The sequence below is a fragment of the Mirounga angustirostris genome, unplaced genomic scaffold (genome assembly GCF_029215605.1).
Source record: "Mirounga angustirostris isolate CCGP_5_RB_7025 unplaced genomic scaffold, mMirAng1.0.hap1 SCAF_16, whole genome shotgun sequence".
Classification (NCBI taxonomy): Eukaryota; Metazoa; Chordata; class Mammalia; order Carnivora; family Phocidae; genus Mirounga; species Mirounga angustirostris.
The window spans coordinates 49,957,246-49,973,670 of NW_026991724.1; the positions used below are offsets into that span (position 1 = coordinate 49,957,246).

The 16,425-nt window shown below is 59.2% G+C and overlaps 1 protein-coding gene across 3 annotated transcripts in view; it reads left to right on the forward strand.

Annotated features, from left to right (window-relative positions):
* The window catches only part of CLPTM1 (CLPTM1 regulator of GABA type A receptor forward trafficking), a 29,340-nt gene that overhangs the window by 12,016 nt on the left and 899 nt on the right, over positions 1-16,425 (forward strand). For all 3 annotated transcript variants that reach the window (XM_054511457.2, XM_045891719.3, XM_064581955.1), the window contains exons 3-13: positions 2,303-2,426; positions 3,807-3,965; positions 5,774-5,891; positions 9,988-10,073; positions 10,946-11,066; positions 11,636-11,880; positions 12,595-12,688; positions 14,629-14,819; positions 15,092-15,187; positions 15,483-15,618; positions 16,210-16,377. In XM_054511457.2, the coding sequence (XP_054367432.2) occupies positions 2,303-2,426; positions 3,807-3,965; positions 5,774-5,891; positions 9,988-10,073; positions 10,946-11,066; positions 11,636-11,880; positions 12,595-12,688; positions 14,629-14,819; positions 15,092-15,187; positions 15,483-15,618; positions 16,210-16,377 (1,538 nt within the window). The remainder of the gene's footprint in view (positions 1-2,302; positions 2,427-3,806; positions 3,966-5,773; positions 5,892-9,987; positions 10,074-10,945; positions 11,067-11,635; positions 11,881-12,594; positions 12,689-14,628; positions 14,820-15,091; positions 15,188-15,482; positions 15,619-16,209; positions 16,378-16,425) is intronic.

A 16,425-nucleotide genomic window follows, 5' to 3' on the forward strand; every position in this document is an offset into this window, starting at 1 on the left:
ACTCAGCGAGAGAGGGAATACAAGCAGGCAGTGGGAGAGGGAGGAGCAGGCTTCCCACGGAGCAGGGAGCCCAATGTGGGGCTCGATCGCAGGACCCTGGGATCATGACCCGAGCCGAAGGCAGACGCTTAACGACTGAGCCACCCAGGCGCCCCTTGTTTTTGTTTTAAAGTGAGCTCTATGCCCACCCTGGGGCCTGAGCTCACGACCCCGAGATCAAGAGTCGTATGCTCCAGGGGCACCTGGGTGGCTCAGTTGGTTAAGCAACTGCCTTCGGCTCAGGTCGTGATCCTGGAGTCCCGGGATCGAGTCCCACATCGGGCTCCCTGCTTAGCAGGGAGTCTGCTTCTCCCTCTGACCTCTCCCTTCTTATGCTCTCTCTCATTCTCTCTCTCTCTCAAATACATAAATAAAAAATCTTAAAAAAAAAAAAAAAAGAGTCGTATGCTCCACACACTGACCCAGCCAGGCACCCCTGGTTTTTTTATTCAGAATTTTTTAAGGCACTATTGTGTTTTTGCTTACCTGTATGCCTTCCCCTACTCCCCCAAACCAGGAAATCCATTTGAAAGTCTGATCTCTATCATTTCATACCTTTCTCTGTTTTTATTTCAATGTAAAGCAAATACATGGTTTGGGGTTTTTTGGGGTGCGCGTGTTTTTGGTTTTGTTTTATTTTTTTAAAACGGACAGCTTTTTTTAAAGATTTTATTTATTTGACAGAGAGACAGCAAGAGAGGGAACACAAGCAGGGGGAGTGGGAGAGGGAGAAGCAGGCGGGTCCCAGCTGAGCAGGGAGCCCGATGCAGGGCTCGATCCCAGGACCCTGGGATCATGACCTGAGCTGAAGGCAGACGCTTAACACCTGAGTCACCCAGGCACCTCGTAATTTGTTTTTTTAAAGATTTTATTTTTAAGTAATCTCTACCCAAGGTAAAGCTTGAACTCACGACCCCAAGATCAAGAGGCACATGTTTAGGGTCCCTGGGTGGCTCAGTCTGTTAAACATCTGACTCTTGATCTCAGCTCAGGTCTTGATCTCAGGGTCGTGAGTTCGAGCCCTGCGTTGGGTTCCATGCTGGGTGTGGAACCTTAAAAAAAAAAAAAAAAAAGAGTTGCATTCTCTACTGACTGAGCCAACCAGGCGCCCCAGTATGGTACTTCTGAAGGTCTCTTGATACAAATTTTGAGGTTTTTTTTTTATAACAACAAATTCTGAAACATCAGAGTTCAGTTGTTCTGAGCATCTCAAAGTTATGTATAAGAATAATTTCAGGCCTAGGATGAACATATTTTCCTCCAGAGAGGACGTGCTTTCCCTCTGCTGCTGGCTGCTTGGGGCATCATCCATCCGGGGTCTCCTTGCGCCAAGTTCAAGGCTCTCGCTGTGTCTACCTGGTGACTCCCCGGGAAGACTAGGCCTTGCCTGCCTCCCCTGGTCTTGGATGTGGCACCTTGTGGGGTCTTAGCTCTCTGGTTACCCCGTGTGGGCCCTCAGCTAGCATTTGTTACCCATCAACATACCTCGCAAATGTCCTCAGACACAAAAAGAAGCTTCTGTTGTTTTTTTACTTCTTTTGGTTCCAGTCTTCCCTTCAGTTTTTGCCTGGTAAATCTACAGTCTTGTCCATTTAGTGTTTTTAAGAATGTGTACTTACATATACTCCTACGTAAATTTGATAAAGAACATACATGAGCAGAACATATTCTTGTTATATCAGGATACATAACTATATATGTAAAACTAGTACTAATACGTTCTTAGTATATTCATTTTTACTAAGTTTTTCCAGTTGGCTGCTTCCAGCAGCAGTGTTGGTCTGAATACCCTCGGCCAGTATTACTACAAATTGGGACTAACCCTTTACTTACTCTCCCCTTCTCAAGCGTTCAATTGATCTAAGTTCTAAAATGTCGCTCTCAAAGGTGCTGTGCATCTAAAATGCTGAGATTCCAGGTTCTTAGGGTTCCCTGACTTTGGGATTCTGGGGGCCTGGCGTACTAGGTTTCCTAGGTCAGAGGTTAGAAGGTCCAAGCCCCGCGTCCCTGTGGCCACTGGGGGCTTCTGGAGGACTCATGGGGCGGGGCTCTGCGTGGAAATGGGGACAGCACCCCGGACATGGCATCTGGGGGCATCTTGGCTTCTCACCTGTCCGGTGACTGCCTTCTTAGGGGCCCTCCCTCCTTGGTTGCCAGCCCTGGGTCCGGCCCCCAGCGTGTGCTGTGTCAGAAGGAGGTCAGGTGGGCCCACGATGGAAAGAAAAGGCTTGGGACTCACCGTCTGCCGCTCTTGCCTCCTCAGGATCTTCATCATCTGGGTCATCAGCAGCTGGTTCCGCCGAGGGCCGGCCCCTCAGGACCAGGCAGGCCCCGGAGGAGCTCCGCGCGTCGCCAGCCGCAACCTGTTCCCCAAAGACACTTTAATGGTAACCGCTGGCTGGGAGGCCAGACTCAGGAGGCGACCGTGTGGGGGAGGGTGTGAGGGAGTGACAAGGGCATTTGGGACAGACAGGTCCCTCGTCGCTGTCAGCTGGGTACAGGACCAGGGTTGAGGAACTCCGGGTCCATCCTTGGCCCATGAGGCCTGCGTCACTAGCAACACCCCTGAGGAAAAAGTAAATTCTTTCAGTTTTGTGGGGAAGAGGGACAGCAAAGGTTTCACTCAGCTGTTTAAAAACTGTTTTAACAGGGTCCTAACATAACCTATTTCAAAAGTACATTCAGATCTTAAAAGTTGCAAAGGGAGAAGAAAAAAAAAGTTGCAAAGGGAGGTGTGCAGGGAAGGGAAGCAGTGGGAAAAAGAGAGAGAGAGCAGGGAGCCAGACAGAGCGGCCCACGAGAGCAAGCGACAAGAGGGAGGCGTGTGCTGTCCTGCCAGGTCCAAGGGTCCAGGGCTTGGGGTTCGGGAACCCCACAGGGAGTGCCCGGACCCCAGTAATTGAGACTTCTCCCACCTTTCGCTTCTTGCACAGAATTCCAGTTAGCGGGGGGGTGACCACGGCTCAGCGAGGCTCTCTGTCAGCGGGCCTTCAGGGCTCTGTTCGGAGATGGCCACGGGCACCTGAGAAGGGAGGGCACTGTCTGCGGGCCAGCTCTGCACTTCCCCTGTGTTGTCAGGAGTCCGCTAACTCTCTCGCAGCTCTGGGCTTTCTCCCTGAGCCTGCAGACCTCTGACCAAGCAGGTTGTAAGAGAAGGGAGAAGATCATGCAAGGAGACTTGATCCCTTCTGACCCCAAATTCTACCTTTTCTTTTTTTTAAGATTTTATTTATTTATTTGACAGACAGCAAGAGAGGGAACACAAGCAGGGGGGAGTGGGAGAGAGAGAAGCAGGCTCCTGGCTGAGCAGGGAGCCCGATGTGGGGCTCGATCCCGGGACCCCAGGGATGATGACCTGAGCCGGGGGCAGACACTTAACCAACTGAGCCACCCAGGCACCCCCTTTATTTTGGTTTTCAAAGTAAAAATAATGGGGCTCAAACTCAGTTGCATGCCCTACTGACCAAGCCCGTCAGGTGCTGAGCCCAAATTCTAATTGGCAGGCCGGCCGTTCTTCCACTGCTTTTCGCTCATGCACGCCACAGCCTCAGACCAGGAGAGCTGGGGTGGGGGGTGAGGGCTGCTGTTCTTCACTGGCCCCCTCCCCGCCCCCGCCCCGCCCCCACCCTGCCCCCCACTCCCGCCACAAAGTCCTTCATCTTAGCACACCGACCGATGCCCCGGCTCTTGGTCTGCGCCTTCTCTGGCCGCCTTCAGAGGCTCTCGGCAGCAGCTGAGCTCCCTCCCCGCCCCTCCCCTGCCCGCAGAACCTGCATGTGTACATCTCCGAGCACGAGCACTTTACAGACTTCAACGCCACGTCAGCGCTGTTCTGGGAGCAGCACGACCTCGTGTACGGCGACTGGACGAGCGGCGAGAACTCGGACGGCTGCTACGAGCACTTCGCCGAGCTCGACATCCCACAGGTGGGGCCGGCTCCTGGGCTCTGGCTCCAGGGCTGCGCTGCTCACGCTGGAGGGCCTTTCCTTGAACCGGCTCCGGGTCCTGCAGCCTGAGTTCGGGCTCCGAGCCTGACGCTGCCACCGTCCACCGGCTGTGTGACCACAGGGAGGCCCCGGGGGTCCCTCGGCCTCGGCCTCCCCCGCTGACAAATGTGAACAGGGTTGGAATTGGCCTCGGATCTCCAGCTACCTACAGGGGCGTGTAAACCTGTGCTTTACACCAGTGAAAGATGAGTAACCGACCTTGGGGGTGCTGGCAGCCCTGTCTGAAAGTGGTAGTTAATACCGATGGAGCACCTGGTGTGTGCTCCGTAGTAAGTGGGAGCCTCTCTGCTGTCTTGTGAAGTGGCAGCTCTCCTCTCTGTTTGACTGACTGGCAAGGAAACCGAGGTACAGACAGCTTGGGTGACTTAGAAGGTCAGGGAGCTTGTGAGAGAGTCGAGCTCAGGCTGTCTGGCTCTGGATTCTCACAGCCCCAGGCTCAAATCCTGCCTCCTCCAGGAAGCCTTCCTTGACATTCAGCCTCAGGCAGCGGACCCTCTCTGGGCTTCTGCATCGAAGCCTGCACACTCTGGGTGGTCACTCCCGGGCTGGTTTGGTCACCGCTGTGTCCCCAGCCCTGCTCAGCACGGGGCCAATACTTGAGCGAATACACGAGTAGGTGAATGTAATCAATCAGTGAATCAGTGGGTGTTGATATCTCTTTGGGGCCACCCTCTCATTCATTTCTCCCTAGCAGGTCTTCTCCTCAGCCCCGGGGGGGAGGGGGCATGTCTGCTCTGTCTGGGTGCCTGGAAGCAGGGTCTGGGTTCCGTCTTTCTGAGGCGGGTAGGATAACTGTACCGGGGCTGGGGGGTGGGGGGGCGGTTCCACTGAGACCTCCAGCCCAGCCCCCAGAGCCCTCCCTGAGATGCGATCCCAGGAAGGCTCAGAGGGTAGCAAGTTGGATGGTGAGAGCTGTTCCCAAGCATGCCAGTAAACCCTCCTTCCCAGCTTTGGGGTGGGAGGTAGCCCGTTTGTGCCTGATTTAATTTACTATTTGCATTTCCCATGCAGGGCCACAGGGGAAGCACCAGGTTTGGTCAGAAGCAGAAGGAAGGGGTGGGGGGGTGGGGAGCCCAGCTGGAGCCTTTCCTGGGGTTTCCATGGGAAAAGCAAGGCAGGCAGGGGAAACAGCTTAGGATTGGCTCCTTCGAATGTTGGATGTCAGTGGGCTCTGGGCTAGAGGGGTGTTCTCCAGCTGCATGTACCCCATCCTGGGTGATTTAGGGAAGCTTGGTATATAAAAGTTATTAGATCAAGGGAGTAGGTGGAGTGTGGGCTTGGGATTGGCTGGATTGCATATGAAAGATGTGTACAAAGGCAGGTGAGTTGTTTCTAGGAATTAGTAGCCCTGGAGGGGGCAAGTCTCTTCAGCCAGCTAAGAACCCCCCCCCCCCGCACCCCTGCCCCAAGATGTTAAAACATGATGAACGCAGAGGTGGGCTTAAAAGGGAGGGAAGTGAAGGGGACAAGTAAATCCAAGTTCTGCACGGAGCTCCGATGGAGGCCTCAGATCGGCCTTGGCTGTCCCCCCAGGGCCTCAGGCAGGTGGCTGCCCTCTTGGGTTTCCTCATCTGTAACAGGTGGGGCTGAGAGTAGTCCCCGTCCTGGGAGATAGCAGGTGACAGGCACAAGCAGAGCAGGGGACACAGATGGTGAGAGGAGAGCCGCACAGGAGCCCACAGACTGAGTTCAGATCCACTTATGCACCATGTTACACATTCTTGCAGAGCGTCCAGCAGAATGGCTCCATCTACATCCACGTCTACTTCACCAAGAGTGGTTTCCACCCAGACCCCCGGCAGAAGGCCCTGTACCGCCGGCTCGCCACGGTCCACATGTCCCGGAGTAAGCACCCCACGCCGTGCAGCGGATCCCCCCCCCCCCCCGCCCTGTGCCGGGCCCATGGGGGCAGGCAGGAAGCCCAGGCCCAGGGAGGCTGGGGTCGGCGGGCTGGGCTCGAGCCCCACCCACCCTCTGCACCTCTGTGGACACCTGTGAGCGGATGGGAGAGGAGTCAAAGAGCAGGCAGAGAAAGGGACTTCTGAAGGGCAGGGGACAGTGGTCAGAGAAGGGCGGGGCTGGCTCGTGCACGCTTCTGGGCCTGGTCAGAGCAGACACTCGGGAGCAGTCTGTGAATGAACACCAGAAGGAGAGAGCAGGGGAAACGGGAGGACTCTGGGCTATGTTTGATCCCGTGTGAGGTCTGTAAGTGCGTCTGTGTTACCCCAGTCCCTGCGAATGGGAGCCGCAAAAACGTGCCACCCTTTGGGGGCCTTGTGTGGAGGTGCCTGGTTCCCGGGCGCCCCTTTTAGATGGTCCCATGAGAGCATGCTGTGAGGGCCGTGCAGCCAGACAAGGTCCCCCATTCTCATTCTGGCTGGCCACCCGGCCATCCTGACTGCAAGCACAAACCCCAGGGACTGTGAGCGACCCCAGGAAGCCTTGGGTCCGGGCTAGCCATTTGCGACTTCTGACATGGCCCAGTAGCAAGCAGGGGTTTTCTCCACCCAGAGCATCGTCTTCCATTTCATCTCTTCTTGCACACACATGGTTCAAAATTCAAGTAATTCAGCGAGACAGTGCAAGTCCTCAGTCTCCTGTTCCCCTCCCCCCTCCTCCCCCGGCCCCACTCCCCACAGCCCACTGCCTGCAAGTTCCTGTCGCTGTTTCTCTGTTACTTAACCTCCAAAGCTCCCCCGAGGAGAGAAAAGCCCAACACAGGAACGAGAATTTTGAGGAGATTAATATTCGTGTTTAGGTGCTTTTGAGTACTTGGCTTATTGGCATCGGAGCTACGTGCTGAACGTAGTCCTTTTTCCCTTCCTGTCCCGACTTCTCGTTTTGTATGAGATTAGTCGTGGTTGTGTCCTTTTCCTCCCTCCTGGGGTCTTTGTCCTTGAATCCACTGTCTCCTGATTGGCAGCCCTGGGGTTTACTTGAGTTTCAGCAGATCTAGACACTCAGTGGCTCCCTCGGAAAGTTCCCTTTCCCCTGTCATGAATCTCATGTGCCCGCCTCGCTTTTATTTCATTGCGCCTGGGGATTTAGTTCAGATCCCTCCGGCTGTTTCTGCGTGGGGCAGCAATGGATGCGCTTCTACTTGTTGGGTTAGGCCTTCCCTAACTTCAGGGGTATAAAAATATCCCAAAGGATGATAATTTTTTCATTATCCTCTGTAGTGGGCAAAAATAACAATTGGTGAACCCATATCAGCCTCCAAAAACTGATCTGGAAAAGTCCCCTCGTGTGTGGTGAGCCTGTTCTGTGATCGTGTCTGTGGAATGTGCTCCGTGTGATGTTCTGCCCAGCTGGCTTCCGTTAGCAGGATCTGGTGCAGGCAGAGGCGAGCAGAGGGAGTGTGGCTTGCATGGGTAGTCTCCACAGTTGTGGTCCCGTGAGCGGCATAGATCGGGGGTCCGGCTTAAATGTGCCTGACGCCTCAGAGGTGGCCTTGAATGTGACCCAAGAGAGCGGCTGCTCTCTTGCATCCCATTTGCCCCCCCATCGATGCCACTGTTCTCTTCTGTGGTTCTGCCTTTGGGGAACGTGCTCAGTATCGAGGCGTGGTTAAGGTCACGTCCACGGTCAGTGTGACACATGTTGGCATGGTCTGTGAAAGAGAATCTGCAGCCCCTGGACCTGAAAAGCCCACTAGGATTCGCCAGGCCTCCCTCCCCCATCTCACAGCTGGGACCCCTTGGAGCAGGGATGTGAAGGGGCTCAGAGCTGGCCACACGCCAAGTCCAGAGGGAAGAACGAGAGTATGGGGTCAGAAAAGCCCCCCTCTCCCCAGAAGACCGGTAGTCAATACCTAGAGCAACACGGTCCCATAGATATAACACCAGCCCCGCAAGTCCTTTATGCTTCCTAGTGGCCACGTGAGTGTTAGTAATAATTTTATTGAAGTCAACTTCATTATTGTCACTTCCACATGTAATCAGTGTAAAAAATTAGTGAGCTATTTTACATTCTTTCTTGCATTAAGTTTCGAAGTCCACTGTGTGTTTTACACTCACAGCAGATCTTGGTTCGGACCAGCCACCTGGTCAGTGTCCGTAGCCTCATGTGCCCATTACTGTACTGGCTGGTGCAGTTCTAGAAGCTGTAACTCCTAGAAAGGGGGGCTCTTCTCCCAGACAGAAGTCAGGTCCATCTCATGTTACAATCCAGTCTGAATGCCACCCAGTTGTAGAATGTTCTCCACTTAAACCAAAGCCTCTCTCCTGGGGCTGGGCTGGGCACAGCTCCTCCCTTCCCTGGACAGCCTCTCCCAGGTGTGGAACAATGGCAGAGCGTGTCTCCCTGGAAGGTTTCCTCCAGGAGGCCCACCCTCGGGTGTTTCCTGTGTTCCCCGGGGGTGGGGGCAAGGTCTCACATGAACTAACATGATAGGAGTGGGGGTAGCGTTCATGGTAACAAGAAAGAGCAGCAGGCCCTGGGCTGAAACCGAAAGCCAATTCCCAGAAGCATTTTTGAACTTGAGCTCATCCATAGACGCCCCGAGCCCTGGTTCTGGGTGGGTGGGAGGGATCTGGGCCCTGTGGTTTGTGGAAATGTGATGGGCACGGATGCGGCCTGGCTGTGCTCTTCACAGTGGTCCTGCCAAGAAGGGGTGGTGCTTTGAACCCCCTTCTCCAGAGGAGGGACTGAAGCCCAGGGAAGTGACGTAGCTCACCAGCGTCCCTCAGGGAGACAGAGCCAGGATATGACCCCAGAGCCCCTGCTCTTGGCCAGCTCCCTTTCCCAATTCCCCATCTCTCCTGGGCCCGCAGGGGTAGGATGGAGAAGTCACCAGAGGGGCAAGCCGTGGTTCGTCTTAGCATAAGGAAGAGTGAAAAGTACCATGGTGGAGGAGGGGAGATGGGGCATAAGCAAGCACCGGCCTCCTCTTCCTGCCAAGTCTTGGCAATCTTCCGGGCCGGGTAGCAGGGAGCCTGTAGTCCACCTGGCCCCCGCAAGAGAAGTGAGGTCCACTCGTGGCTGGGGATTCAGAGCCCCATAGTAGTTCTCATATTGGTGGCTCGGGCCTTCTCCAGAACTGTCGGCAGCCTGCCTGTTGATGTTCACGGGGTTCTACTAGTTGTCAGTCCTGGGGTTCGTGGACTGGAGGAGGCAGAGAGCAGGCCAGCCAGCCGACGGGAAGGCAAACTGGGGGCCAGGATAAAAAGTGGGGAGGGAGGCAAAAATGGCGAGCAGGACAGCAGGATGGCCTCCTGCAGTGGGGTGGGCAGGGAAGCCTGCGGAAGAGGAGCATTTCACCAGGGACCGGAAGGCTACGAAGGAGCCCACCGGGAAGGTTCCGGCCACGGTGGATGCGTGCCAGGGAGATGGAGCAGGGCCTCCGAAGGCCCAGGGCTGGCAGATTTGGGGAGGGAGGAGTGAGGCGGGCGAGGGCAGGAGGTCACTGGCGCCGTGGTGAACATTGCAGGCGCCCTGCTCAGGGAGCAGGAGCCTTCTGGGTTTCTGGAGCAGCAGGGGAACAACAGACACTCGGTTTAAAAGAATTGCTGGTTGCCCTGTGGAGAGCAGGTCATGGGGGCAAGGACTGTGGTCATCGGGAGGGGGACGCCGTGGCTGGCCTGGGGTGGGGCCCCGGAGGTGGGAGGAGTGCTTGGATGTGAGGCACGAGCTGGGCCGGGGGTTGGGGGGGGTGTCCCTGGAATGGCTGATGGGACAGATGGAGCGGATTCTGGAGAAGGAAGACTCCAGGTTTTTGCCTGGGGCAGTTTGGCAGGTGTGGGTGTCCTGCCAAGATGGGGAAGTGACGGGATGAGGTCTGAGACGGCAGCTCAGGCTCTCGGGCTCCCGTTGCCGTCCCCTTGTTTCGGGGTGCAAGAGCACATTCGGGAGACGAGCGAGTGGCTGGTGGCGGGCAGAGGTCTGGTGTCTGGTGCCAGTCCCTGTCCTGTCTGCCCTCTTGCCTCCACCTCCCCCCCCACAGTGATCAACAAATACAAGCGCCGGCGATTTCAGAAAACCAAGAACCTGTTGACGGGAGAGACAGAAGCCGATCCAGAAATGATCAAGGTAAACGGGAGGGGAGCTGTGGGGCCTCAGGGGAGCGTCTGGGCCCTTCACCGCCCAGCAGCCAGCCCCCATGGGTTCCCCTCGGACGCTACCACTGAGCCCCAGCGGAGGCTTGGTCAGGCCGCCTCACCTCTCAGGGCCTCCGTTTCTGCTCTGGAAACCAGGCGAGGAAGCAGAGCTACCTCTCAGATTGGGGCGGGTTTCAGGCGAGGGTGTAGCAGCCGGCACCCGGGGAGCAGGTAATTAGACGGACTTAGCCGCTTCACCCAGCCCTGTCGAGAAGGTCCTGTCACTACTCCCGTGTTCAGGCAAGGAGACTTGCCCCAGCTGTCACAGCCAGGACGTGGCAGGGCCAGGATTCACGCGCAGGCAGCCCGGCCCAGAGTAGGCAGCTGATAACATGACTGTGGCAGGAATACTCCCTGGCAGGCTGGGGCTGCTGGGGGTGCTAACCTGTGCTGGGCACCAAGAGCCCAGGGAAGGGAGAGGGAGGCTTTCTGCACAGGGATGGGAGGGACAGGAGGGACGGGAGGGACGGCCCCCGTGCGGAGGCTGCGTGTGGGTCCCACACTCGTGCTGTCACCAGGCCACGCCTTGCAGCCTGGCATATGACCGCTCCACATCCTCAGGCCTCGGTTTCCTGCTCTGTTAGGTGGCTGGGGGGCAGGGGAGCAGTGGGATCCAGGGCGGGGGGTGGGGAAAGATTCTGGAAAGGCTGGTACGGGGATCGTCTGAGGTAAGCCCTCGGCCAGCGGTCACTGTGGTGGTTTACTCTTCTGCTATCTCAATGTCACGGAAGCCCTCAGGAGGAAGCAGGCAGGTGCCTCTGAGGCCCCCCTCCCCCAACCCCGCCTCACCCCATCTTCCCTCAGAGGGCCGAGGACTACGGTCCCGTGGAGGTGATCTCCCACTGGCACCCCAACATCACCATCAACATCGTGGACGACCACACGCCGTGGGTGAAGGGCAGCGTGCCGCCGCCTCTGGACCAGTGTGAGCCCCCAGCCCCCTCGGGCCCCGGCCCCAACTCCCTGCGAGATCTGACTGGGTCTCCACCACTCCCTAGCTCGCCGCCCCCCCCCCCCCACGGCACTCCCCTTTCTCTCCTCTCCTTCCTGCACCTCCCGGTGACCCCAGCACTGACCCCCTGTGTGCCCAAACCAGTCCTCTGGCAAGCCTCATCTAGCCCATGAGCTGTTGCCAACTTTTGAAGTTGGGACGGCATCGCTGAAAAACCCAGATTCCTGACTTCTTTTACAACACCCTGATGCGTGGTCATTGGCCGGGCAGCCGTGGGTTGGAGCCGAGCCAGGGATATCCCCTTCAGGTGGGGCCTGCCCAGCCCTCTCCACCCCATCCCCTCCACGGAGGTCAAGCAGCTCTTCAGCTCCCCGTGGTGTAGCCGAGAAGCGTCCCCTGTGCTCTGGTCTCTGCCCGGGGTCCCCGTGGACATCTGAATCTGCCCCCTTTGCCCTTGGAGGCCTGAGGGATGTCCCCGCCCTCTTGGATGCCGGTGGCCTCTGGCCCCGGCTGAGCGGTGCCCCTGCCCCACGTGCCCGCAGATGTGAAGTTCGACGCCGTGAGTGGGGACTACTACCCCATCATCTACTTCAACGACTACTGGAACCTGCAGAAGGACTACTACCCCATCAACGAGAGCCTGGCCAGCCTGCCGCTCCGCGTCTCCTTCTGCCCGCTCTCGCTCTGGCGCTGGCAGCTGTACGCCGCCCAGAGCACCAGGTCGCCCTGGAACTTCCTGGGTGACGAGCTGTATGAGCAGTCAGACGAGGAGCAGGACTCGGTGAAGGTGAGGCGGCACGGGGGCTTTCCAGCCCCTTCCTGGGCCGCACGAAGGGGAAGCGGGCCCGCCGGCGACCTGGGGACCTCCAGCCCGAGCTCCCTGCCCAGTTTCGCAACCTCTCGGGCCCCCTCCCCACAGCAGGCCCCGGCTGGCTCTGGGGGTCCTGTCTCCGAGGCTTCTGGGGGCCTCCTTGTCATCCTTGTCACGGCTTTTCTGTCGCCTCGGCCAGGCCTTTCTGGTCTGGACCTGCACCCCCGCCCCCAGCCTGTCTCCTTGACCCTGGGCTCCGACTCCGAGCTGCTGCTCCCTCTTACCGCGGCCTTGAACGTCTTCTGTTCGCACCTTTCTCTTGGCCTGCGTCTGTGACCTGGAGACTCGGCTGTGCCTCCCTGGGCTTGTCTTCGGTGCTGAGTTTCCAGTCCTCACCGCAACTGTCCCTTCATCTATCTCGGTCCCTGCCTCTCGCCCCGTCACTGTCTCTCCATCCGCCTGACCCCCACCCGTCTGCACAGCACTCACCTGGTCCTCTGTGCCCCTCTGCCCACCCTCACCCACTCTCCCGCTGGCCGGCGTGCTCTCTCCTTCCCCGGGGCAGCTCCAGGGCTCGGGGCCTCTGGGGTCCAGGGGAAGGAGAGCGGGGCTGGCTAGTGAGGTGCTGCAGTGGTCACCCCTGGGCGAGGGCACGGCTGTGCTCACAGGCATCGCCCCCCCCCCCCCCAGGTTGCACTCCTAGAGACCAACCCCTACCTGTTGGCACTCACCATCATCGTGTCCATCGTCCACAGTGTCTTTGAGTTCCTGGCCTTCAAGAACGGTAGGGTGGGCCCCTGGGGCCAGTGGGAGGCCATGGGGGGCTGGGGATAGGAGGGTGTGTGGTGGGGGGTAGGGCCTGCCCCCTTCCCCCCCTTCCTCCCTCCCCATAGGTTCTCCCTCTATGTGGGGTCTCTCGGCCCCACTTTCCAGAGGCCTGAGGAGCTGGGGAGGGTAATGGCCCCAAAACTCCCAGCCCAGAAACTCCCGTCCAGCGGGTGTGGCGCTGGGGAAGGAGCTGGCCTGCTGCTCTGGTGAAGGCCGGGATGGCACCACCAGGAGGCGGGGCCGGGGAACTCCGACCGGGATCGATGAGGGAAGCCCCAGAGCCGCTCCTGCTGCCCCACACAGCAGGCTTCTCGTTGGAGACGCTTCGAGGCTGAGTGGACAGGGCCCACCTGAGTGGGAAGGTGACAGCCCTGTCCCCAGAGGGCCCCTAGGTTGCAAAGGCCAGCAGTGCTGGTGGCCAGCGCCCTCATTGGTTAGCTTGTGGAGTCCCCACGGCCCCAGCCCCACGAGGGAGCCTGTTGTTACCTCCAGGCTCACAGGTGAGGAGGTGGAGGCTCAGGGAGGTTAGGTGACTTGCCCGCAGTCACGCGGCTGCCAAGTGACAGAACCAGGATTTGGACCCAGGCAGGGGCTGCGACACCCGCTTTCTTCCTCGAAGCCGTGTGGGCCACCGCGTCCTTCCTAGGGAGGCCTGCCACTCCGCACCTTGTGCTGGCAGCAGTCCTAACGGGTGTTACCGTTTTTGACAATACTGCCACGGTTGAGCGTTACCTTCTAGAAGTTCCTAACATCCAAACTGGACGGTAGGTGGTGGCGACCACCGGGAGGGAGGGAGTTGTTAGCGGGGCCGCAGGGAGCACTCACCATGTCCAGCCACGCCCTGGCGCCCAGACTTCCTGCTGACTTCCAGCTGGGTCGCCCGCGGTCCCACTTCCTCCTGAAAAATGAGGGCACGGGGGGGGGGGGGGGGATGGTCTCTCACCCGAGGTCACCCAGTGGGGGGCATGGGCCCTGGGCGCCTTTACAACCCGTGCTTGTTGCCTCCCTGGCCTGAGGCGGGACTCACATCTACCCGCCTCCAACCGAACTCCGTCTCCAGACCCATTGTTCCCAGTCAGTACTGGGGGGCTCTAGGAGTGTCCCCCTCAGGTCTCCTCAGGGCCCGATGGTCCGATAGGGGGGTGGGGCAAGCCTGCCGAGTGCTGGAGCTCTGGAATCGGAATCAGAGTGGGTGGACAGCTTTGCACGCCGATGCAGGGCCAGCCGTGTGTGAGCCTGGGCCTGGCTTCTCTTCTGTACGACCGGCATCGTGGTGGGTCGGCTGCCTGTGGCTGCGGGTGTTAGGCCGCGCTGGTACCTGCTTTGGCCCATGGGAGGCCAGGGCTCAGACGGGGGCCGCGTGGCCCTGTGGGTGGGGGCCCAGCAGGGGCACGGGAAGGAGCTCTGGTTGGGGACCAGAGCCCAGGGCCTTGTCTGCGCCCCAGGAGTGCCTAAGGTCCTTCTGGGTTTCAGGGTGGTGGGCTGGAAGAGCTGGTCTCGAAGTGCACGGCCCAGAGCCTCCTGCTCAGGGGAGGCAGCCTGGCACCAGGTGGACAGCCAGGTTCTGGTGTCGTGCGGACCTGGCTTGCATCCACATTCTGCCAGGGCAGCCTCTGTGGCTTCCCTGAGCAGGCTCAACTCCCAGCGTGTGGAGAGCACCAGGACGTGGCAGAGGCCACCGTCCCCATCCCTGCCGCCGCCACCCTGTTGACTGCTCTGGGTGGCGTCCGTGAAGCAGAGACTCTTCATGGGAGGGGAGGGTGGTGTGCACCCCTCCCCCTTGGCAGACCCAGCACCTCGTCGGGGGGTTCTGAGGGGGATGGGGCCTGAGGGAGCTGCGGGAGGGACTCGGAGGGACGCTCCACAGCCCCTCGGCTTCACCCCAATCTTGTGCAGATATCCAGTTTTGGAATAGCCGGCAGTCTCTGGAGGGCCTGTCCGTGCGCTCCGTCTTCTTCGGCGTGTTCCAGTCTTTCGTGGTCCTTCTCTATATCCTGGACAACGAGACCAACTTCGTGGTCCAGGTCAGCGTCTTCATCGGGGTCCTCATCGACCTCTGGAAGATCACCAAGGTCATGGACGTCCGGGTAAGGCCGGGCCCCTGTGCTCTTCTGGGGGCCGCCGGGGTGTTGAAATGGGGGTTGTCTGCCCCAGCCAGACCCTGGAGCTGGCCCCTGGGGGTTTCCCAATGCCTGTTGCGCTCCCAGGACCAAGGGGATTTTTGCACCAGGGGATTTTTTGGGTCACACGTGGGGCAGGGGAACTGGGAACAGTGAGGAAGGGCAGGGGCTGGAACTGGCGGGGGTGGGGGGTGGGAGCCAGGGTGGCAGCTGACCACGGCCTCCCTCTCTGTCTGCAGCTGGACCGGGAGCACAAGGTGGCAGGACTCTTCCCCCGCCCAACCTTCAAAGACAAGTCCACGTACATCGAGTCCTCGACCAAAGTGTATGATGATGTGAGTGTCCCCCACACTGGGCCCCGGGGAGGGTCTTCAAGCACCCACACACCTCTGGACCAGGAGATGGGCAGTGGGTGGGGGTCCAGAGCATCTGCCTGCCGCCTGACGGGCCCATCCATTCTTTATGGCCTCTGTCACACCCGCCAGTGTTCCGTGCCTGCCGTGTATACTTCCTGTCCAAGTCCTGAGTTCCCAGGGCCACCTGGAAATTCCCCTGGTCTGGCCTGCCAGCCCAGGTGTGGGTGGGGGAGGGTGGGGAGCAGGGGTGCCAGCCCCACCCTGTGCCCCACAGATGGCGTTCCGGTACCTGTCGTGGATCCTGTTCCCGCTCCTGGGCTGCTACGCTGTCTACAGTCTCCTGTACCTGGAGCACAAGGGCTGGTACTCCTGGGTGCTCAGCATGCTCTATGGGTTCCTGCTGACCTTCGGTGAGCAGGCCCTCGCTACACTCGGCACCCCTGCCTAGGGCAGACTCAGCAGCACACGTTCCTGGGTCCCGTGCTGGGCCACGCAGGGGACCAGCCGGGTCCAGTCAGCCTGGCCCCATCCTCCTAATGCTCATGGTCCCGTGCGGGAGAGACTCATCCCCAGACGGGGACGACCCAGGGTGGGCAGGGGTGGCACGTGAGGAGCCTTGGAGGGGTGCCCGGTCTAGGCTGGGGGTTAGGGAGGACTTCCAGGAGGCCGTGCACGGTACGTTTCAGTCCTTGTCCCTCAGGGCCCCTTCAGAGTAGACCAGCAGACAGGCGAGTCACAGCACATGGCAAGTGCCACGAGGGGCTGAAGTTGAGGGGGTTGGGGAGACCTCTCTCAGGAGATGGTGTGTAAACCGAGGCCTGAAAGATGCCCAGGGGGCTGGTGAGGAAGCTGTGGTAAGATGCGCCTGGGGGTGGGAGCGGCGAGGAGGCCCAGGTGGCCGGGGAACAGGGAGGAGAGAGAGACCGGAAGTGCGGTCAGAGAGGTCGGGGGTCAGGGCACCCCTTCCTGGGCTCACGGGGCTCCTTCCATCATCACTGCAGGCTTCATCACCATGACCCCCCAGCTCTTCATCAACTACAAGCTCAAGTCTGTGGCCCACCTGCCCTGGCGCATGCTTACCTACAAGGCGCTCAACACCTTCATCGACGACCTGTTTGCCTTTGTCATCAAGATGCCCGTCATGTACAGGATTGGCTGCTTGCGGGACGGTGAGGTCCAGTGGGCGGGCGGGAGGCCTGGCGGGAGGCCCCCAGAGC